The following is a 24367-nucleotide window of genomic DNA, read 5'->3' on the forward strand; positions in this document are numbered from 1 at the left end:
TATCATAGTCACTAATTATGCTTTTATTTTTTGAAACTGTCTGATTAATGTATGTGTCTCCTAGTCCTCTTCCACATTTTAAAATTTTATTTTATGATCACAACAGTGCTTATGAGGAAGAAAGAGCAGGTAAACTCAGGAATGCAAGGGATCATACGAGGGCATGTAGTCCAACCCTAGTTTGTTTCTTGATTCCCGTCTACCACAAGAGGTTGCAAGAGGTTGTGAACCTATGTTTGGACGTTCACAGTTTTCAAATGGCTTACTCAGTGACCCATAAGCATCTGGTTTCCCTCACTGAGAGAACATCTTTTTTTATATTGAGTCAAAATATTTTCCCATACATTAGGGGGTAAATTTCATGAGCCCAAGGACTGGACCAATTTTTGCTCAATATCCCATCAACAGCTTCTAGTATAGTGCCTGATTCATAGTAGAAATTCAATAAATATATTTAAATGAGAATGAATGAATGAATGAGTGAAGAAAGGTCGCCAATTTGCATTGGTTTGCTTACACAGCTTTCACATACACTGGCTCCTGTAATCCTCTCAATAGGGCTATGAAGGTAGCAAGGTTTATCTTCATTTTGTAAATAAGGAAACTGAGGCTCAGAGAGTATAGGCAACCATCACCTGAAGTCCCACAGAGCTAGGCAATGTCAGAGCCAGGCTGGAATCCCTTTTCCAGCTGTCTGCCACCCACTATTCATCACACCACCATCATTTACCTAAGGGTATCATGCAAAGACTGCCCCAGCCAGGGCAGTGCTGGGCTTTCAGGAAGAGAGCAAGCTGCGGGTCTCATCCCTGTTGGAGCTTAACCCTGTTCTCAGGGGGCTCTTCTTGGGTCATTAAGCAGCTTCAGTCAGCAGTGTTGCTAAGGGCTGTGAGAGAATTCACAAACAATCCAGCTCTCTCTGTCTTTTTACTTTCTCTAATCTAAGCGGGAAAAAAAGCCATTCCAGGTGTGCCTCGCAATTCATCAGGCATATGCTATTGAAAGCAGCCTGAGTTGGTACCATTATGCAGATAGTCTGTACAGTGCCTTTTCTGGTCAACAGAGTCACATCATTCCAAGCATCCCTGAGCAGAAGAATTTCAGGCCATAAATTCATATCTTGGGAGGAGGGAAAGACCACAGGAACTGTGGCTACTTCTTGGACCATATGTTTCTTTTCTTTTTTAGCTTTGTCTTCAAATTATCCCATTTGGGGGAACTTTGTTAAATCCCAGGCTCTGTTACCCACCCAAAAACCAATTTAGTTTGAAAGAAAATGTAACATACATGAAGGTAGAGGGAATAGCAAAATGAACCTCTGTGTAGAACCTATCACCTTCTAATTTCAGCAATGATCGACTCATACCAAGCCTGTGTCCCCACTGCACTGATAATTTTGAAACATATCTCAAACATTAGATCATTTTAATGTGAATGTTAAAGTCCATATCTCTAAAAGAAAAACACTCAAAAAATAGCCTAAATACCATTACCAGGCTTACCAGATTAACAGTAACTACCCTATATCATCAAAATATTCAGTCATTGTTCATGCTTACTAGATTGTCTTTTATCTTTGGTATCAGTTTGTTTGCTCAAATAAGAATCTAAATAAGATCTAAATATTGTGGTTGGCTGACGTGCGAGTCTATTTTAGTCTCTGAATTTCTCCCTCCACCTCTCTCTCTTTTTATTCCTTGGGATATTCTGTTGACAAATTGGGGTATTTCTCCAGTAGAGTTCCCCACAGCCTGGATTTTGCTGTCTGCATCCACATGGTGTCATTTAACATGCCCCTCTTGCCCTGCATTTCTTTTAGCTAGGTAGTTAGGTCTAGAGGCTTGACCAGGCTTGATTTTTTTGGCAGTCCACCACAACCAGTATTGACAGACCTGTAGACCAAGGTAATCTAATAGAAGAACTTAAACTTTCTACTCTAGTAGTTGAGAGTTTGTCTTTGATGCTAGTCAAATCTCTCATCAAGCCCCGGTTTTTCCCTTTCTCCTATGTGACTTTTGGCGAGGGACTCTGAGTCTTAATTCTCTCAGATGTAATGTCTTAAGAACAGTAATAATATATAATTACAATTCCTAAGTATTAATTATACTATGACATATAATAATAATTATATGAATATAATATACAATAAATTATATTAATAATATAATAAATAATAATAATTCCTAATTTCTGAGGTTGTCGTATTAAATGAAATGGGTATTAATGTGCTTAGCCTTGTGCCTGGCACATAATAACAGCTGAGTAAAGACAAGATTACTTATTTCACTTTTTCTCCTCTCTGTTCTTCCTCTTGATCTTCCTTCTTCTCTTCCTCTACATTTTATTATTTTATTTTAAAACCACAGCAGTGCCAATGAGGAAGGAATGGATAGAAAGGATTATATAGGCTTCTAGGCCAACACTTATCTATTGCTTGATTCTTTTTCACTATGCCCTGCAAGATCTCGTATTTGAATACTCTCAGAAACGGCTTGCTCAGTGATCCCTAAGCAGCCTGTTCCCTCACGATAAGAACATTCTTCTTTACATGAGTCATGAGTCGAAATATTTTTCTATACATTTCCTATCCTCACTGTTTCTAGTTCCACCTATCAACACTCTACTGAGACAGTCTTAGCTATTTACTTAGTAGACAGAGCATACATTTTGGAATCAGAGAGATGAGGATAAAAAATTTCTGTGTGCCTTTGGGCCTAAGTTTTTAAGGTTTTGTTTTCTTATCAGTAAAATGAGATTAATAATGTCTACTGTGTAGAATTCTTTTGCAAATTAGCTGAGATGGTCAGTGTAAGGTGCTTAGCAATAATGCTTGGCACATAGAAGCGACTCAGTAAAAGTTAATTCTCTTTCAAGTTCTAAGTGAGTCTTTAAGGCATTTGAAGATTTCTTAGGTTTCAGTTGGACTTTTTTCTCTTCTGGTAATCATCCTCAGTTCTTTCAATGGTTTTTCATCACATGAGTTCGAATCTTAACTTAGACTCTGTCTTAGTCTGTACTTCTATAACAAAATTCTTGAGACTTGGTAATTTATAAAAAACAGAAATTTATTTTCTCACAAGTATGGAGGCTGGGAAGCTCAAGATGATGGTACCTACAGGATTGGTGTCTGACGGGGTCTACTTTCTGCTTCAAAGGTGGTATCTTGTTGCTGCACCCTTCAGAGGGGAGAACTCTGTCATCACATGATGGAAGGAACAGAAGGGCAAGAGAGTGTTCCCTTAAACCCTGGACACTTTTATAAGGGTGCTAATTCCATCCATGGGAGTAGAACCCTCATGACCCAGTCATCTTCCAAAGGCCACACCTCTTAATACAGTTGTCTTGGGGATTAAGTGTCAACATGAATTTTGGAAGGGACCATAGAAGACTCAGTCTTATCACAGCCATCCTGGTTATTAACCTCTGAAAGAACTCCAGTGTATTTAAGTTCGTCTTAAAGTATGGTATATGATTTATGAAGAAAGAAGTTAGAACACATAAAGACTGCTTCAGTTGTCTACAGAGTTAAGGCTAGAAACCAAGTCTCTTACTTCCAAACTTTTGGATTTGTCCTGGGTCACAACAGCTTCTATCTTTAGTGTCATGCACATAGTAGGTATTCAAAACATAATTTTGGAATGGCTAGAGGATACTGAAGCTCAGAAGGAGAAATCTCTTATCAGCGTCACATAGCCAGTAGGTCATCATTGGCTCTTTCCACTACACATTGACATGGGCAAGCCTGTTCTACTAGTAAGTAGCCTTCTGGAGTCTCTCCTGTCACTATCCACTTCTTCATCTTTCCTTTCTTGCTCCATTTTCACCTGTTAGTTACTTGGAAGCTGGGTTCTGCTCTGCCATCTAATTGAAGCTCTTGTCAAAAACTCAACAAAGACCTTCTGTTAGTTCTATCCAAAACCTGCTTCTTAACACTTTTTTAGAGAGCATACTTCCATTCTCAAAATTGCTTGGGCTTGGCTCCTTCAACTTTAGCATGCTCCACCCTGCATCTTTTTCAGAATTTATTGCTTCTCTTCAAAAAATCAGAGGGAACACCAGGAAAAGGAAGCACAGTAGCTGCTTGGGGTGGGAGAGTGCGTGTTAAAGAAGCTTTTCCCACCCCTCCACAGTGCTCTCCTGGTTGTTGTTTCTCAAGTGTGCAGATGCCCATTTTGAATGGAGCTGGAGCAAATATAGGTAGAGATATAGATATCATTATAGATAGGTTTATTTACTTATTTTTTAATATATTCAGGAGGGTTTTAGTTACATTCAAGGTAAACAGGTTTATCAGTAAGATTTTGAGTTTGGGGGGTTTTAGTGAGATGTCATAGAGAAGACCCTGGTTTTGGGGTCAATCAGATCTAGATTTGGATTCCAGATATTATGCTTACCTGTTGGATGGCATTGCTCATGTGTCTTAGCCTGCTCAAGCTCTATTTTTTTTTTTTTTTTATCTGTAAGATGGTGATAATAAGAGGACCTGCTTCATATGATGGTTTTGGGTATTGTATAAGATGATGGATGCAAAGTAAAAGCAGTACATGAGTCATGAAGACCTAGCCTTAAGTTCTCATTTTGCCACATACTGTGGAGATATAATTTAATTACTCAGAATCTCAATGGGGATGATAATAGTATTTACCTCATAGAGTTGTTAGATTAAAGAAGATGACGTGTGTAAATAAAGCACTTAGCAATGTCCACTGTGATTAAACACTTAATTAGTATTAGTTGCAGGTTTTTTTCCTTTTCTTTTGCTTCTTCTTCATCCTTCTCTTCACTTTCTTTTCTTCCTCCTGTCTTCTGCTCTTACTTCAGATTAAGGCATTCAGCACAGAGTAGGTATACAATAAATAGTCATTGCCTTACCCTCGGGGATCCACTGATTCAAAAATCAAAAGGGACATTTCTTGTCACTGAGACAAGGGAAGTCATACTTCCCCAAAAGTATACTAGCTGGTTCTAGTAAAGTATTTTTTTTCCAATAGAAAATATTACAAGAATAAAAACAATTCTAGGTGAGTATAGACTTGCCTAGAACCTCTTTTGTCTATAAATAAGTGTCTCACAACATTATTTTTGTTATGCTTATCAATCTAGTTTGATCTAGAGAATATTCAAATTCAGGGCTAAATCAATGTTTATTTAGTTATCAAGTGTATTTATACATGTCAGTATGTGTATAGATCAGCAATTGTTTTAAGCACTTTATAAACGATCTTTATATCGAGGTAAGTATTAATATATCCCCCTTTTACATGTGCAGAATGTGAAGCATAGGGAATTGAAGTTACTTCTATCAGCTTGCTTCATGAAAGCACTAGGATTTGCACCCAGGATTCTGGTTCCAATGACTGTACTCTTGAACTTTATTTTCTGATGCCTCTCCAGCATGTATAAGATCTTTTTCTAGTTTAAGTGATCTAGACTTCTTAGAGTTCCACTTGCCACAACGGAAATATGGCTACAGTGAACCTGATAAGAATCTACCTTTTTGTAACTTCCTCAGCCAATTTTCAAGTCTCCCTTTCAAAGGCCAAGATGAGGTCTTTCTTTCCCTGCCCCCACTTGTAGTTCCAACCATGGAAACTCTACCAGTGAGAGGCATCCTCCCTCAGATGCCTCCTAAGGGAAAATGGGTGTGCTGGAAAAATGAGATCACCAGTGGCCACAGATGGGAAATTTTGTAAACCTTTGCTCAGAAACTTGCCATTAGCTTAAACTAGCTTTTAGCAGCATAAGCTCCGCAATCTTGGACAAATCCTTCACTTGAAACTTTCCCACCAGCCTCTCATCTCCAGATGTTCTCACCACAGTGGAGAGGAGTTACTATCTGTCAAAGGACAGGAGGCCTTAGAAGACAGGTCTTGTCTATTGGGTACGGCTGGGATCCTTGGTTAAAGTCTTCCCTTCAGAAAAAGTACATGGGTTTCATCCAGCTTTCCTCTTCCAGGATAGAGCAGGCCAGGAGTGATGCCTTGAAGGAGACAGACTGGTAGGAGACGCTGTTCTCTGAAGAACTTGGATGTGTACAAGACTAAGAAGCCCTTGGCAGTTCAAGGTCACAGGGCAAGATGCCTTGGGAAGATGACTCATGATTAGATGGATGAGGCTACTGATATGGCTATGTCTTCTCCCTAGAGTTATAACCGATGTTTCCCATTGCTCATAATTGGTCTGCTATTCATCACTTCCACAATTGCTATCAGCTCAGTGGCAGGCAGGACAAATGGTCTGGAAACAGTTTAGTGCAATGTAAGCACAGTCTACTGCCCTGAAGACTGAGCAGGTCTACTAGGGTCACATAGATTAGACATCCAAAGAGCTCCCAGTCTTCTCTTCCTCACACCTTACAATTCATTCTTGCAACACTTGTTCACACAACAAACATTTATGGAGTGCCTCTGATAAAATAAGGCAAACAACTCATAGTCCAGTGGAGAGGACAGACGTACAAACAAATAATTCAATCAACTATGGTAAGCTCACTAACAGATGTGTCATCCAAAGTGCAGTGGGGGTCTTCAGTTCTGCTAGAAAATCAGATTAGGGTTCCCAGAGAAGATTGCAATTGTAGTGGGTCCTATGATTTAATCAAAGGTAGAATGGAGCAAAGGCTGAGGGAAGCCATGTACACACAGTAGCATAAAAGTTTGTTGCCTGCCTGTCCATGAAAAGTGGTTCAAGGTACCTAGTACGTAGGACTGGGACAGAGTACGGTAATGGGATATGAAGCTACAGATATTGCTTGACATCACTTTGTGAAGGGCCCTGGGTGTAAGGCTAAAAAAGCAGAATATTTATACTTGTGTCAGTCAAAGCTCTTTTAATAGTAAGAAATGGAAACCTGACAAAACTTTCATAGCAAAAAAGCAGAAATTATTGCAATGATACAGTGATTTGTTATATAACTTAAGGACAGAGAGCACAGATGAGCTATCAGCATCCAGGTAGCCACCCTCAGCAGTAATCCTGGAGTCTGTCTCTCTGCTTCTTCTACTCTTGGGTTCTCTCTCTCTCTGTCTCTGTCTCTCCCAGTATCTCTCTCTCTCTTAGCTTTTCTGGTCTCCATGTGCATAGCTCAACATGACAAGCCCAGACTAAGCCAAGTCTAGTTTTACGTCTCATACCACTTTGAGAACTCAGAGAGACTGACAGATATCTGATTCTAAATTCCCAAGAAAAATTCTCATTGGTCCAGCTGGGGCAGGTAATCAACTTTAGTCTAGCTAGACTTGGCCAAAACAGCAGGGTTATTTACAGGCCGCCAAACTGTATTCTGGTATCTGATACATGGAAATTAACTATCAAAATCCTGTAGGTTTCTCAATTTCAAACTGGAGTGCCAAACCCAGGGTGATACCCTGTGAAGTGCCAGAATATATCCAAAGCCATAGGATAAAAAGATAAGAAATTCTTGACTTAATGGTATATTAGCATCATCTGAGAGTTTATGAAATCACAGAATCTGGAGCATCACATCTCTCCCAGGATTGTAATTCAGTGGGTGTGAGTTTAGCTTGGGAATCTGAATTAGTAACATGTGCTTCAGGTCATTAATGAGCCAAGAGGCCCGGCGCCTGGCGATCACACTATAAGAAGCATTTTGAGAAAAACTCCATTGTTTATATTAAAACCAACCCAAGTTTATTGTGGACTAGAATAGGTAATATATAAAAACATTTAAGATTTTAATAAGAAAATTCAAAGAAATTTTGTACTTATTTCTTCTGATGTTTGGGTTGTCTTGTACAAAAAATTTGAAAAAACCTTCCATATTTTATTGAAAGACATGGAAAGTTTTTAAGCCAAGGACTCTGGCTCTTAGAACTCCTGGGCTCTTCTGAGAAGTGAAGGTAGCCTCTGATAGGAGCATGGCTGAGGTTAGGAGCCCAGAATTATCCTGGGAAGAGGAGAAATCTTCCATTCTAAGGCAAAGGAATAGGGAGAGATACAACAGGATTAGGATTCCTGCCATTAATTAATTTACAGTCGAACAACTGATTAATCAATTACTGAGTCCCTACTCTATATTAGGCACTAGGGATTAAGTAGTAAGTAAAGCAGACAGGACCCCAAACCACAACTTGTATACAGTCTATTAGGAGAGACAGATAAGTAATGAAATGGACAATAAAATCTAACACAGTAAACTAAGTTTTATTGTAGGAAAAGTCAGGAGAACATGAATGACAAAGGAAGGGATCTATCCCAGCTTTAGAGGGTCAGGGAATGCTGCCTGGAAGAGGTGGTTTCTGAGCTGAGAGTTGATGGATGAATAATGGGTGAAATTATCAAATGGAGGAAAAATGTTCCAAGGAGAGGAAGTAACATGCACAGGCTTGAGGTCAGAAAGCATGGGTGGTGCACAGAGTGTGAAAAGTGTGGTAGCAAGAGGCGATGCTGGAGGGAGAAGAACAGGCCTGAGATCTGGGGCCTTGACATCAGCAGAAAGGCATCCAAGTGACTTATTGTAGTAGAATGGGATTAGGCAGAATTGGTGGCCAGGGAGGTGAGAGTCACGGTGGGCTCAGGTAATCAGGGCAGCCCAGGGCCTGGTCTGCAAGCCAGAGCTGCAAAGGTTTCGTGCACTCATGGTGCTACTAGGAGGTCAGGGCCTCAGAAATAAGAATGTTTCACACCCTCATTTTATAAGCAAGATAACCAACCTTGGCCAAGGTTGCATGGTTACTAACAGAGCTGGGATGAGCTCTCTATCCTGGACAGCCCTTGGCTAGCTTTGTGGCTTTGTGTCCAGACTAGAATCTAGATTAGCACAACCAGGAGAAGACTTCCAGAGTGCCAGATCCCCAGATGCCATGTGGGAGAAAAACATTCCATGGACATACATGTTTCGGAAATGCTGCATTTTATACATTACCTTCTCAGGACTTCCCAGTAACGACTGGCATGTTAATGCCGCTAAACATCCTATGCAGAGCAATCTATTTAGTTTTGTTTAGTCTTTTCCAAATTCATTTGACCACAGAAATAACCCCACCCCCACCCCAATTTTGTTGAACTCGAAGTTAGTTAACATCCCAATGAACTTGTGTCCCTGGAAACACACTCTGGAATGTTGTTCAGACCAATAAGGACTTATGACTGACCAGAGCAAGGTTAAGCAGTTACCCTGCTTCCTCCTGAGAATATGTCATGTGCCTCAACTGCCACCTGTCCTCAGCATTTAGGAAAAATGACCAGGACAGAGAAGAGGATTCAGTCTTTGCAATCAGAACTGTGTTTGAATCCTAACTCCAAATCATCCTGAGTTTGTGACATTGATCAAGTCATCTGATCACAGGAGCCTCAACTGTTTAAAATTCCACCTTTTTCAAGGATTGCATGGAGACAGTGCAACCTAAGATAGAGGCTTATTAAATTTTATTTAGCATTAAATAAGCTCATAATGGTTAAGCATTTAGGCTTTGGAATTTGAGAAATGAGCTTGAATTTTGCTCTGCAAAATACTGGCTATGTGACTTAGGAAAGGAACTCAAACTCCCCGGGGTCTCAGTCTCATCCTCTATATAATGGGAACAATAGGCGCACCCAGTTCATGGTATTGCTGTGTAAATTAAATGATTCCCTGTATGTCAAACATTGAACACTGTGCCTGCCATATAGAGATGTTCAGAAATGTTCACTTTTATTTTTAATGTGTTAGAACCTAGTACTTCATCCTCCGTGTGAGATGGATGGGAGCTGAAATATGGGACTCAAAGACAAGAAAAATAGTTCCTTGCCTGAGGATCATATAATCCTATCATCTTGTCTGTACATCATGGGAAACAGACAGCTGACAGTGCCCCATGCAGGAGTGACTCAGTGGGTTGTATATTTATTTCTCTAATATTTTTTCATTAGCAGAGGTAAGTGTGGCAAGATGGGGATTTGGCTGGCTGTAAATGTCTTCTTCCTGTCACCCAGATTAAGGACCTGTACTGTTGGGCTCTCATAATTCATGGGAGAATGGCTTGAAAAGCAAAGTTTATCCTGACAGGGGAAATTAGGCGTCGTTTCTGTGATTTATAGAGCCATAGATGGAGCTGAACAATTTCTTATATAGGAAATGGGTCCCAGCCAGTTAGTAGTTCTTCCCTGAATGGGGGAATTGGAGGCAGAAAATAAGAGGTGGGTTGAAGGAGGTCAGGGGGCAAAGCTTGGGATTTGGAGTTGAATCCGAAGAAGACTCCCTGCTGTACTATGTTCTACCTGGGAGACCTTGGGGCAGTATCTTCTCTGGCCCTTCACTTCCTCATCTGCAAAAATTACTGGGGACAGTAAGAGCTGATGCAGCTGCAGGTTGTTGGGAGGATTATAGAAGCTAACAGACAGATGACCAAGCACTGGGCCTAGAATAAGGAGATGCTTAATAGGTGTCTATTCTCTTCATCTCCCTCTTCTCTTTCTTCGAAAGCTAGCAATGGTATGTTCATTGACTGTGTGACCTCCTATGCAGAGAGGACGTTAGCTGTCAGGAAGTCAAATGGACTTTTTTTAGAGTTGGTTCAGGTTCCCAGCAAAATTGAGCAGAGAGTTCCCATATACCCCATACCCACATACGTGCACAGATGCCCCCTATCAACATCCCAAACCAGAGTGGTACATTTGTTACAGTCGATAAACCTGTATTGACAGACACATCACTGTCAACCAAAGTCAACAGTTTATATTAAGGTTGCCTCTTGTATTCTATGGGTTTTGGTAAATGTAAAATGACATGTTTCTGCTCCCCCTGTTTAGCCTTTCCTTCCCCCTGACACCTGGCAACCACTGATCCTTTTCCTGTCTCCATAGTTTTGCCTGCTGGCAGGCAATTCCAGGCAGTATGTCTAGGATGCAAAGTTTTAAAGGGGATGGGAAAATTGTGGCCAGATTTGAGAAAAAGCAAAACCCAAGCACCAATCAGAAAATGATAAGAAACAGCAATGCTGTGATCTGAATGTCCAGTTTGAAGAAATTAACAGGGGACAATAAGGACCAGAGAGGGAAGGGACTGACTGAGGTCACACCGCAGATTAGTCAGAAAATTCTGAAATTTCCCTGTGTCTGGCTCTTTATTCTTTTCAGGCTCTATACCCACTTTCTGTGGGATTTTATTCACTCTGTGGCTTCTATCACATTGAACCATATGAAATTGCTGACATTTGGCTTACAAAAATGGCAATTTCATGTGGCATTTTTAGTGGTTCATTTCCATCTGTATGGTGAAAAATCCCAATATATGCTAAAGGTGGATAAAATCAGGAGTGTAAATAACTTTTTTTATTTTTATTTTTGAAAAAAGGATAGTCTCCCATCAGAATGTTTATTTGGAGGCTTTACATTTCAAAGCACAGGTTTCCTGGGTTTGAGGAAGGTTACCTGGGTTAAAGTCCTGGCTCTGCCACGTACTAGCTGTATGATTTCAGGCACAAATGCAAAATGGACGTGATATCCATACCTACCTTACAGATTCTTGGGAAAATTCATTCAGCTAATATATCTAAAATACTTAGGGTTGTTGTGAGGAGTAATACATGCAAGGACCTTAGACCAGTGCTTGGCTTGTAGTCACTCAATAAATGTCAAGTGCTATTGCTAATATTTCTAGCCCAGTAGAATATTGCTTATGATTGTAGTGGCTGAGAGAATAGGCTTCAGGATCAGATGGCCTGAGTTCAAATCCTGGTACTACTGCTTTTTAGCTGGGTGACCTTGAACAGGCTATTTGATCCTTTGAATCTCAGCTTCTTCATCTGTAAAATGGGGATAGTAACAACAGATTCTACCACATTAGGCTAATGACAGTACTGGATGAGGCAATGTGTATTAAAGTGCTTACCACACTATCAGTAAATGCTGTTATTATGATTGTTTCGCATAAAAATGACAGAGTAGATCGGTGGCTTGAACCCAAGACCCAAAGTATACAAAATAGTTGGGCATACCTTTTGGGCCTCCTAGGCTGTGCAAAGTTGCAAGGGCTAGTATCACTTCTCAGGACGCTTCTAGATGTGAAATGCCAGAAATCTGGGCATCTATATGTAGCTTGAGGTTTCTATTTCCCTTTGCTCAGCTACTCCCTAGTTCCCACCTCCTGCATGCAATCTTTGAAATGACTCACCACACCTGCCTTCCTGCTTTGGGAATAAGACTTAAGTCAACTAACACTACCCACTTCTCTCCTTAAATGTGTTCTCAAGCATGCATCTTAATTATGCATTCATTGATTTGTAACAGGATGACCAATTAATCTCCTTCTCAACCTCAGGTCAAACCAGCGTGTCTTATTCCATTCCCAAAGAATGGGGGCTCCAGCCCCTGTTCTCTATCTCCTATAGCAACCAGAGAAATGAGTGGTTGGAATCTGCAGCCAATAAGAGGGGGTGTGCTGATGACTGAATGGCAGATGGCTCAGGTAGATTGTACCGCAAAGTTCCAGGATAGACTCGAAACCTGTATTTCTGCTTCTGGGCAGATGCTGCTGAGATGCCCTGTTCAATTTTCCCTTTGTCCATCAATCCTATTCCCTCCTGACCAACTGAACATATGGTCAACATAGGCTCCTTGCAAAGCTGAAACATCAACCACTGTCCCTTTCTCTCATCTCTCAGGTCCTAGATGCTTCTTATTTTATATCTCAAGCACTTCCTGGGCAAAAAAACTATCAACTCACTCTTCTCCAAGCACTAATCTCAATTGTTTCCAAAAGGGATTCTACTTCCATGTCCCACCTCAACTCTCTTTCAATTGTTTCAAGGTAATTTTGTCTTTTTATGGTGACCAATGACATTTCTTTCTGTCTTTCCTTTTTTGGTGGCTGGCCAGGTTGGGGATCTGAGCCCTTGACCCTGATGTTACAACACTGTGGTCTAACAGTGAGCTAATCGGCCAGCCCACCAATTGCATTTCTGTGATTTCTTTTGCTAGAAGAGCACTACAGTGGCAAGTATACAAGTTTAATTGTGGGCAGAGCATCCTATGGATGGAATTTAACACGTATTTTGGGGACCCTATTAAGTGCTCACTCTTTTTCTTTGAGCTGAGGACATATAATGAATCAGATATATGGCCATGCCCTGGAGGAGTTCACAGTATAATAGGCGAGAAGGACACATTAGCAAATCGTAAGGAAATGTGAGCAAAGAGAGAGAGACAAAAATCTTTCAAGGTGTGGAAGGATCCGGGTGGGCAGGGAAAATTTCCTGGAGTTTAGCAAGGAGGAATAAGTGAGGGAAGGGCATTTCAGACCAAAGACACATCATGAAAAAAGGCTGGTGGGTATGAAACAGTGCACTTCTATAAGGAGTTAGAGTAGAGCTGACAGGATAAGATAGAAGAGTCACAAGCTGAAGAAAAGGAGGAGTTAGAATTTCAGGTTAATTAGTGAAAGCTTTAACCAAAAGGTGGTGGAACTTTTAAAGGGGTCCAAGCAAGAAGGTGAATTAAGCAGCAATGTTTTAGAAAGCTCTGAGAGGCTGTGCTGGAGAAGATGACATTCACTGGAGCTAGGAGTCCAGAGGCCACGGCAATTGCCTATTGAAGAGGCATTACTAACCTGCACCAGGAGACAGCAGTGGAACCAGGGAAGGCAGGTTGATTTTGAGACACTTTATGAGGGAGAGAGACCGAAGCTGAGTTTTGTTTTGGCTGGAAGAACCAAATTGAAATGAGAAATACAAGCAATTTGGGGAGGAAGAGAGTCACAAACATACACGTTTTCTTTGCTTTTTTCACTTATAAGATGGTTTGTTTCATTCAGCATTTCTTGTTAACTTTTAATTCAAAATGTTGACTGACTTATGTTGTATGCTAGGTACTGTGGTAGGCCCTAAAATAAAGCCAGAGCTAAAAAAAAAAAAAAAAAAAAAAAAAAAGATAATGGATTATTTCATCTCTAGAAAGCCTTTCCCTTCCTCATTTGGTATGGGTTGGACAGACACATTACCAAACTTTTTGGTACGTTGAAGATAATAAAACTTATTAGACTCTGAGAGAGGACTTTAGGGAATCTTTCTGGAGTCATCCAGACTTAGTGTCAGCACATGAGACTCAAGATTTAGTGGAAAATGTACAGTTAGTAGAAGTGCAGAATATAGAATTTAATTCATGGACTTAGTGACATTCTATGTAGATAGTCTCAAATACTTTAATCAAACACAAGTCTCAAAGTTCAAGATTCCTAAGACATTGTCATCATTTTTAGAGCTAGATCGACCCCTTCCTTTTGTATTTGCAACACCTCCTGTATCTATTACTTCATAGCCTTCGAACCATAGTAATTGTAATTGTGTGTGTGTGTCTTCATCATTAAACCATGAATCCTTTGAAGTTAGCAACTGGGTCATATTCTTCCCTTTTCTTAGCTCTTAGACTGCACATGGTGTGGAGTAGGAAGTTCAGTGGATGTTTATTGAACTTAACTAAACTTTCGAAAATACGTCTTCTGTCCCTTTTGCATCTGGGAAAATTGAGGCTTAGAAAGAGGAATCACTTATGCAGATTCAAATAGGAAAGTAACAACAGAGTCAGGAATAAATCCTAGTTTATTTTGATTGCTTAACATTTTTTGTGGTTGTTTTCTCCTCCTGCCCAGCTTGTTTTGCTAGCTAATTAGCCAGAAGTTGGAAGCATTTAGAAATTGTGAAAATGCAAACTTTCTTTATTATGAAAACTAACGGTTGTGCAAATGTAGCCCTTGTATTAAGTACAGGATTTCTTTCTTGGGGTCCTACCACTTACCCAAAAGCCAGGAGTCAACAATGCCTCCAATGTAAGGTTTCATTTTCCTCTGAGAACATACACAGACAGACAGACAGACACACACACACACACAAACAACATATGCAAACAACACATACAAACAACACATGCATGCACACGCACACACCCACAAGCACATCAGCCAAGCAAAGCAGCTGAAAAGGATATTTGGGATGAAATCTTGGCATTTATCATTCTGTGTGACCTAGGAAGGTCAAGGGTGCCAGGATTTAAACAGACTTCAGTTCAAGTCCCTCCCTGGCTCCATGCTCCTCTGTAAATGGGGATAGGACACCCATCTCAAAGGGTAATTTTGAGCATTAAATGAAGGAATAGAGTCATTTCATCACAGTTGCTCGATCATCTTGGGCTAGCCAGCTAGCCTCTCTGAGCCACTGTATCTGCATCTGTAAAACAGATTAGATTAGATGATTTACAGAGTCCTGTGAAGCTGGAACATTCTATCATTCTCTTCCCCTGGGATCTAATTGGACTCTGGATGGAGTGTTGCAAGGACTGAAGACGTCAGGAAAGAGTGATCCTGGGCTGACAAAATGCTGGCTTCTGCTGCCTTGTGAGCACTCCCTGTTTGATGTCGGCCTTTTATCAGGGTGTGTTTGTGCTCTGACCACGTTTGCCTGGCCCTTGCACTAGTCCCCATTCTGTTCCTCAGGGTTTTGAGAAAGAGCCAGTGGCTGTAGAGACTCACAGGCAGGATTTCTTCCCAAGAACTGCCTGGATGGTGAAACTCACAAAGTCCAGAGAGATTTCCTGTTTTGTTTTCCACAAGCTCAGTCTCCTATTGATTACAAAAACCATACACACACACACATGCACACACACAAACAAAAACACATACACATACAAAACAGGATGTTCTGTCTCCTCCCATTTCTGGAGTCCAGTGCAGCCTTTCCATTTGTGTCACTTTCACCCATGGCCCTGGATTTCACCATTGTTATAATTAAGCCCTTTACTTAGCAGCGGCTGGAGATGTTACAGAATCTTAAGCCATGAATAGTCACGCACATTGATTTCACTAAGGGAAAACCTGCAAATGGAGGGAGAAAATGTCAGGCAGTCAGCATGACTTCATGCCATCTCATCTGGTTTCTGTCCTCATGAGAGTGCTTCCCTCTGGTGCTGGTAGGAGAACGGACATTCGTTCCCAGCATAGGTTCTGGCACATAGTAGGAACAGTGCCCCTCCTGTGTGCCAGATCCTACCCCAGACACTTTATATGCAAATATTTCATGGAATATACTTATACTAAAAAAAAAGTGAAATTTAAGTGGGCATCCTGTATTTTTATTTACCGAATCTGGCAACTCTACTTGGGGTTAATCACACTGCTCTGCATGGTTGAACTGAACATACTTGCACTTAGGAGTCCTAGAAATCTGTGCTGGGATTCTGCTTCTATCATTTCCTTGCTGTGTGATCTTGGGAAAATTGTTTCACTGCTCTGATTCCTAGTTTTCTCATCTGTAAATGGGGATCGTAATATCTGTATCTCAGGACTGTTGTGAGGATTCCATCTTTTAATGCAGCTAAAGCACTTTGCACTATGTAATTGGGTGCTTCATGAACATTAACTTTTATTGTAAATCTTTTTTATTTCTTTGTGTCTCTATGAGTAACTCAGGTGAAATTAGATCATTTGTTCATCCCTAGGAGAGGATTTGGGTAAGAGCATATGACAGGAATAACTGAAGTCTTCTGGTCAAAATCTCCAGGAGAAATGTTATAGAGGCTTACATAACAGCATTCTTTATACACACCTTTTCTTTCTGGATCTGTATTCTGGGTAGTTAAGGAGGGACACCACAAACCCACTTTACACAAACATGCATACTTGAATCTTTGAACAATGCAGGATGGAAAAAGTGACGTCTGAGTCATCAGGAGTTCTTGCTTATAAGCAGCATGCTACTTTCATTTAAAAAGCACACAGAAAGTAAAAAATACATAAAGGAAAAAGCAAGCAAGCAAGCACATAGAGCTGACAAACACATACCTGGCAAAGGAATAAGAGATCAATGTTCTCTGGAATCCTTAAGTTTTAAAGAGAGCTTTCATACATTCTGAATCCCGATGCCTTGAAATGTCAGTGTGAATGGAGTGACTTAACCACTCCATTCACTCAAGCATCCAGACCACGGTGAAGGTATCTTTCACACCTGAGCCTGAGGGAGGGGATGAAAGTAGAAGGTAAGACTTGAAGACTGTCCTGAACTGAACCGAAGAAATGCCTTCCAAGTTCTGTTGACTGCCGGATATTAATGATCAGTTTTTTAGGGCCCATTCATTTATTTACTAAATATTGACTGAATAACTGTGTTATTTCCCATGACAATCCTCATGTGAATAAGGTCTGGCCCTTGCCTTTGGGGGGATCAGTGTCTGTTGGGTGAGACAGGCAAGGAAATGTAACGGTCGGAGTGGTCTAGTGTGTTATGGTATTCAGAAGAGGAGCACGATCCCAGGCTTAAGAAAGTCAGGGTGGGTTTCCCAGAGAAAGGAATGCTTCATTTGAGACCCAAAGAGTGAATCGAAATGCAAAGAGGAGACTATTAGACAGAAGACAGGATAGGTTAAAAAAAAAAAAAAGGACAGTGAAGCACATTGCAATTAAATAAATATTGATCATCATTTAGAGCAAAGGTCAGCAAACTATGGCCCTCAGACCTTCAGACCCAACCTGCTGCCTGCCCTTGTTAATAAAGTTTTATTGGAACAAAACCATGTCTATTCATTTAAAGTATTGTCAATGCCACTTTTATGCTACAAAGGCAGTATTAAGTAATTGTGGCAGAGACTACCTGGCTGCAAAGCCAAAAATATTTACTATCTGGCCCTTTATAGAAACAGTTTGCTATTTCCTGATTTAGAGCACACTTTATATAAACAGGAATTCACTGTTGGTGGAGATGTTTGTGGTTGCATGAGAGTGAACGGTACTGTGCAAAGAAGGTCAGGGGAGTGGTAAGAGATGAGACTGGGCAGGTGATCAGGAGACAGAACAAGGAGTTTAGACTTTATCCTGAGGACTGTAGGAAGACTCTGAAGGTTGTAAAGCAGAGCAGTGAGATGGTCAGACTTCTATAAGAAGCGGTGTAGCAAAGTGTTTAAGAGGACAGGCTCTGGGGCCAGAGTGCCTTGGATCAGCTCCCAACTGTGTCACTTACCAACTGTGAGTGTGTGTGCTTATTTTCTGTTGCCTCAGTTTGCCAATTTGTAAGATGGAATATGATAATAATAATATCTATTGTGTGGGGTTGTTGTGAAGACTAAATAACTTCATACAGGTAGTAAGCCAGGCCCAGGGCAGGTGCTTAATGGATGCTGTTACTATTGTGTCTCCATGATCATTCTGGCTGCTGGGTAGGTAATGGAACAGGATGAGAGAACCCGATGGTAGGGTGCTAGGGATTTAGGAAAGAGACGGTGTCCTGTGCCTAGCAGGGCTTCTCTGAAGCCTTGGTTGACTACTGCCATGGCCATATGCACCATTACTCTCTGTCTCTCCACAGTTGTCATTATTATTGTCTCTTCTGTCCTCCTTTATTCCAGGCCTTCAGGAGTGCACTGATGAGTTCCTACTGGTGCTCAGGGAAAGGGGACGTGATCGATGACTGGTGCAGGTGTGACCTCAGCGCCTTTGATACCAGTGGGCTCCCCAACTGCAGCCCCCTTCCACAGCCGGTGTACGTATGTATGCCCCTGCTTCCTTTGGCCACCCCTTTTCATGAACTCCCACTCCTGTCCTGCCAGCCCATGACTTGCTTCTGTTCCCATAGTGCCAAACCAGATTCCTGAAGCCTCTGGGGCCCACTACCTCCTTCTTTGGGAAGGAAGGAACTTTGACAGAATAGAAGCTTGGTGCAAGGCTAGCTGCTGATAGGCAGTGGGTGCTATTTTAAATGATGCCACTCCATCCATCATTCCTTCCTTCATTCATCCATTTAGCAAAGGTTTATTGGGCTTGTCAGTTCCTGTGTTGGGCACTGGGGCTATTGAGATAAAGAAAGTGTATATCTTCTTATAAGGAGCTTCATGTCATTCATTTATTCAATAAATAATTTTAAACACCTGCTACATGTCAGGCCCTGGGGGATATAACAAGGAACAAGATAGGTGCAGTCCATGCACTTAGGGAGCTGACAATTTATAGAAGGAATAGCCTATGTGAAGGCTCTGACACAGGAAATTCCCATTGGAGGAATAAAGGAAGGTCATCTTGGTTGGAAGAGAGTGATTAAGAGGGAGAAGTGTTATGTAGAGCACAGGAGAGGTGGGCAGGTACCAATGTTGGGAAATAGAGTCCTATCATACACCTTTGAGGGGTGAAGGGACAGTGTGGTATAGTGGAAAGAAAGAAAAAATCTGGGCTAGGGATAAACAAAGTTACCATCGTGGTACTGTCCCCAACTTGCTGTGTGACTTTGTGCAAACCATTTCCCTTTTCTAGACCTTACTTTCCCCATTTTGTGAAATGAGGAAATTATACTTCATTCTACCTAGGAATCATTCCCAATGTAACCTTCAATCATTTTGTTCTGTTTTGTTTTGTTTTTCTTGCTTTACAAAAAGATTCATCCTTTTGAGAAAATATTGACTTAAGGATATTAAACAGTTGACTGACAAATTGGGGGATTGAAGGGAATGGCAGAAAGATTGAAAGCTCCTGGGTTTGAAAGCACTGCCAATTTAACTGAAAATGAAGTATCACTGAGAATATAGTTTAAATGAATGGAAAACTAATCAATTATCATTCAGCACATATTGTGTGCATAGATTAATTTACTGAATTCCACACTAATCTGGAAAGGTGGCTCTTCATAGTCCCACTTCATGGATGAGGAAACAGAGGTCATGCAAGGTGAAACAAGTCGCCAAAGGCCATGCAAGGTGTAGGTGGTAGGCGGAGTCAGGATTTGAACCCAGTCTGAAATCTGTGCTTCATCTTGACACATGCAGACTCTTTTGGGCCCCAGCCAGTGTGGGCTGGCAAACAACTTTCCCTGTCACCCCTGTAGGCTGCGGCTGTCACCAACAGTGGAGCCTTCTAGCACCGTGGTCTCCTTGGAGTGGGTGGATGTTCAGCCAGCCATTGGAACGAAGGTCTCTGATTATATTCTGCAACACAAGAAAGTGGATGAATACACAGACACTGACCTGTACACAGGTAGGTGCATGACTTAACACTTTGTTGGGATAGTATGACAGAGGAGGGAAACTGGGATTTTCTAATGTCTTTGGAGATTCGGTGTCATCTGGCTTGGGAAGGCTTTGGGAGGTTTCGTTATTTAGTGATTTTCCAGTGCTCATCTTTGTGTAATTTTTGTATGATTTGGGGGAAAGAAAAGACAGCAAATTGTAGTTGGAAAGAGTTTCTGATTCTCTGAGTTGAACCTTCAAAATCATTTATCAAAGGGTTAGTTGATTCTGAAGAGGATTTGACCTTTCTTTGTTTGGGAAGGCCTACAGGTCTCATGTTTGAAGGCCTTGGTCTGTATGTATAGTATCTCTGAAACTGCGATGAGGAAATTCAAACAATTGCCTTTTCTATTGAGATGTACTGAGATAGTCTTCATTAACTTCATTAACTGGTGCTGGGGAAGAGTGAATTGGTAATGATTCAAGCATGCAGGACCATTTGAAAAAGGTGGCTTCTAAGAGGGCTACCTTTGGTTGTAACTCAGAATTTTATCTTTAAGTTGTTCTAAATCCCTGACACTGCCAAGAAGCTAAGCATTCACCTGTGATCTGTAGTGGGGGCTTACAGTCTTTGCTCTCTTCCAAGACTTGCATTCAGTATTTTTTTTTTTCCCAATCAGAAAACATTGGGCATCTACTTCCTATACCAGGCACTAAGATAAGTACTTTGTTCAACATCTCCCTGAATCCTCCCAACTTTAGGAGGGTTGGTATTTATTGTGCCCATTTCACAGGTTAGAAAATTGAGATGAGCTCAAGATTATTGAGCTAGTGATATCCCATCAAATCACAATTTTAATCCTGAACCATGACCAGAATACTAAAATAATTTTAAAATTATAATTACTTGGTTATTTGCCCAATTACATTATAAACTTAAGGAGAAAAGATGACTTGCCTATTAATCATGGTTGAATTCCCAACACCTACCATAAAGTGTGGCATTCAATTATTTGTTGAATGAATGAAAAATGAATGGATAAAAGGACTTTAATGGTTTCCTTTTCCTGTCTCCTTCCCTCTACCTTGTCTTTCTCCTACCATTCTCACTTCCCTCTCTGAGCAATTTTTGCTTTGCTTCCTCTGAAATTGTGAAGATAGTGGTAAAATGAGGCTGTGAATGTGAAATAGGTCAGAAACAGAAAGGCCCAAATTATGGTTGACATAAGAAGGGTGAGTGCTTGGTGGACTGGGTTTATTCGATGTTATTGACTGAAGGGGTGTTTTGAATGAAATTCTATCAACTTAGCTGGTAGCTATTATTCCCAATACCCTCCAGAGGTGTGAACAGAAGAGAATCTGCCTGGGTCCCTTCCAGGAGGCCTCTTAGTCCAGGCTCGGATTACTGCACAGCTTTGATGACACCAACCACAACATGAAAGTTTAAGAGTTTTTACTACTTACAGATCCAGGGGGCTACACTGCACATACATGGAGGTCAGGGAATGCATGAGAGAAAGAATAGAGTGGCAACTACCATCATGTACTGGAGGATAGGGTATGGGTCATTTTAAGTTTGCAGGCAAGTGGCTGAATGTTTCCTTTAAAGGAAGCAGCTGGAAAGTGGGGAGCCCAGTCCGCTAGGTGGGAGAGATGCCTCTCAGTTCTTACGTCTGCCACTGGCTCGAGCCATTTCAGTGTGGAGTAGAACTGGAAACTGTGTCAAGGGTGACTGCACACTGTCTCTGGCATGAGAAAGCTAAGCTTGCATACAGAATGGATACAGTGACAATGTAAAATTATTAGCCTTCACTACAAGGAGGATGGAGTGAGCTTTGCTTTCAGAGTGGCTGGTCGTGGAACAGCAACTGGGCAGCTGGCTTTTCCTCATCTTTTGGATTTAGTAATTCTTATGCTGTTGAGTCTATGTGTGGTTCACATGTGTTTGTGCAAGACTGTGTCTGTGTGTGTGTGTGTGCGTGCAAATTTAAGTGTATGTGTTTTTGTGTTCATTTGTTTTGTGTTCATTATTTTTATGTGGGTGAGATTTGACAGTATCCGAATGGGTGAGTGCATATTTTGTGTGTGTGTGTGCGTGTGCGTGCGTGTGTGTGTGTGTGTGTGTGTCTGTGTGTGTGTGTGTGTTTGCCTTTGTGGAGTACTGTTTTATAATAGCAGAGTTTTATAGACCATGGATCACCAAGAAAAGTGAAAGTCCTCCAATGGTGGGCTTACACCTTAACAGTAATGCTTCACATCTCTATAGCACACCATTCTTTTCAGAATCAAAGAACAAACAAACAAACAAAAACCAAAAAGCAAAGAAAAACATCTTGTAAGTTAAGAACAATTACCAACCTTATAATCCCAAAGAAGTATGTAAATTTCCTGAAGTCACACAATCAGTGCCTGGTAGAGCCAGGCTTTACAACCAGGTCTTTCTTACTCCCAGCCCAGTGCTTGCTCTTATATACTGTGCAGCATCTGCATCAAAACTCCAGTGTTGTTTCTTCTACAAAGGCTTGACCCTTTGGCATAAAGTTTTCTACCTCTCCTGTCAACATAGAGCATTCATTCTTTCTACCACTTCTTTGGCATACTCCATTTATCGCCTCAAAGTGTCTTTTAAAATATCAGTAGAAAATTCCAGGGTTGGAAGGATCTTAAGAGATCACCTAGTCCTGCTTCCCATTTAGCACTTCAGTGCACCATTCAAATATACTCTGCTCACATGCCTCCAGGGTTGGAAAGCTCAGTTCTCCCTAAAATTTTCTAAATATAAGATTATGTAATCAGCAAACAGGGACAATTATACTTCTTCCTTTCCAATTTGGATGGCTTTTATTTCTTTTTCTTGCCTAATTGCTCTAGAAAGGACTTTCAGTACTATGTTGAACAGAAATGGTAAGAGTAGACATCTTTGCCTTGTTTCTAATCTTAGGCCAAAACATTCAGTCTTTCACCAATAAGTATGATGCTAGCTGTAATTTTTTTGTAGGTGCCCTTTGTTAGTTTCCTTGTTTTCTGAGAGATTTTTGTTCTGTTTTAATTAGAAATGGATGTGTAATTTTCTGTGTCTTTTGAAATGATCACATGGTTTTTCCTTCTTAGTTTGTTAATATAGCAGCTTATGTTGATGAATTTTCAAATGATAAAACAACCTGCATTCTTGGGATAAATCCCACATGGTCATGAGGTGTTATCTTTTTTTTTTTTTTTTTTTTTTTTTTTTTGCATTCTTGGATTTGATGTGTTAAAATTTTGCTTAGGATTTTTGCTTCTATGTTCCTGATGGATTTTGATCTGTAGCATTTTTTTTTCTTTCTTTCTTCTTTTAAAGCTTTTGTCTATTTTGCTGTCAGGATCATTCTGATTTCCCAAAATGAATTGTGAAATACGTTTTCCTTTTCAGTTTTCTAAAATTTATTCTACAAGCAAATTAATTGGGTGTGGGGAGGAGACAACAGTCACAATAATTCCTTGAGCTTGTTAAAATAAGTGAACAGATATGATATTGATGGGGGTGGGAGCATGGAGAGGGAAGGGGGAAGGGAGGAATTGGTAAAGGGCCATGAAAATCAACTACATTGGATATTGATAAATTAAAAAATAAATAAAAATAAAAATAAAAGAGAAAAACAAAACAAAACAAACAACCAGTTTGTTTAAAATCAGTTTGGTTAAAATTCATAGTATTTCTTCCTTAATTATTAGGCAGAATTCACCAGTGAAACCATCTGGGCATGGACCTTTTCTTGTAAGGAGGTTTTTAGCTATTAACTTAATTTCTATTAGATATAGGCCTATTCAGGTTATCTATTTCTTCTTGAGTGATGTTTGGTAACTTGTGTGTTTTAAGGAATTTGTCCATGTTATATTAATTTCCAAATTTACTGGCAAAATTTGTTCATGATATTCTATTATTATTATTTTAATATCTGTTGAATTTATAGTGATATCAAATATTGTGTCACCTCTCTTTTCTTGATCAGTCTGGCTAGATGACTTAAGAAATTTATTTATCTTCTCAAAGAATCAGCTTTTGGTTTTATCTATTTTCTCTGTTGTTTTGTATTTAATTGGTTTCTACTCTCATCTTTATTATTTCCTTGTTTGGTTTACTTTGGGTTTAGTTTGCTGCCTTTTTTTTTTTTTTTTAAGGTAGTAGCTTAGGTTATTGATTTGATACCTTTCTTGTAATATAGGCATTTTCTTTACTGCTTTCGTGGTATCCCACAGCTTATTTTAAATGCGTTTTCATTTAGTTCAAATTACTTTCTAATTTCCCTTTTGCTTTCTTCTTTGACCCATGGGTTATTGAGAAGTATGTTACTTAGTTTCCAAATATTTGGGGATTTTTCTGATATCTTTCTTTTATTGGTTTTTAATTTGATTCTACTGTAGTCAGGTAATATACTTCTGATGAATTTAAGTCTTTACATTTATTTATATTAGA

The 24367-nt window shown here is 40.2% G+C and overlaps 1 protein-coding gene across 5 annotated transcripts in view; it reads left to right on the forward strand.

Moving 5' to 3' along the window:
* ASTN2 (astrotactin 2) overlaps positions 1-24367 on the forward strand; it is a 902747-nt gene that overhangs the window by 730437 nt on the left and 147943 nt on the right. For all 5 annotated transcript variants that reach the window (XM_063082086.1, XM_063082087.1, XM_063082088.1 and 2 more), the window contains 2 exons: positions 18325-18458; positions 19791-19939. In XM_063082086.1, coding sequence (XP_062938156.1) covers positions 18325-18458; positions 19791-19939 — 283 coding nt within the window. The remainder of the gene's footprint in view (positions 1-18324; positions 18459-19790; positions 19940-24367) is intronic.

This window comes from Cynocephalus volans, chromosome 17 (assembly GCF_027409185.1).
Source record: "Cynocephalus volans isolate mCynVol1 chromosome 17, mCynVol1.pri, whole genome shotgun sequence".
Lineage (NCBI taxonomy): Eukaryota > Metazoa > Chordata > Mammalia > Dermoptera > Cynocephalidae > Cynocephalus > Cynocephalus volans.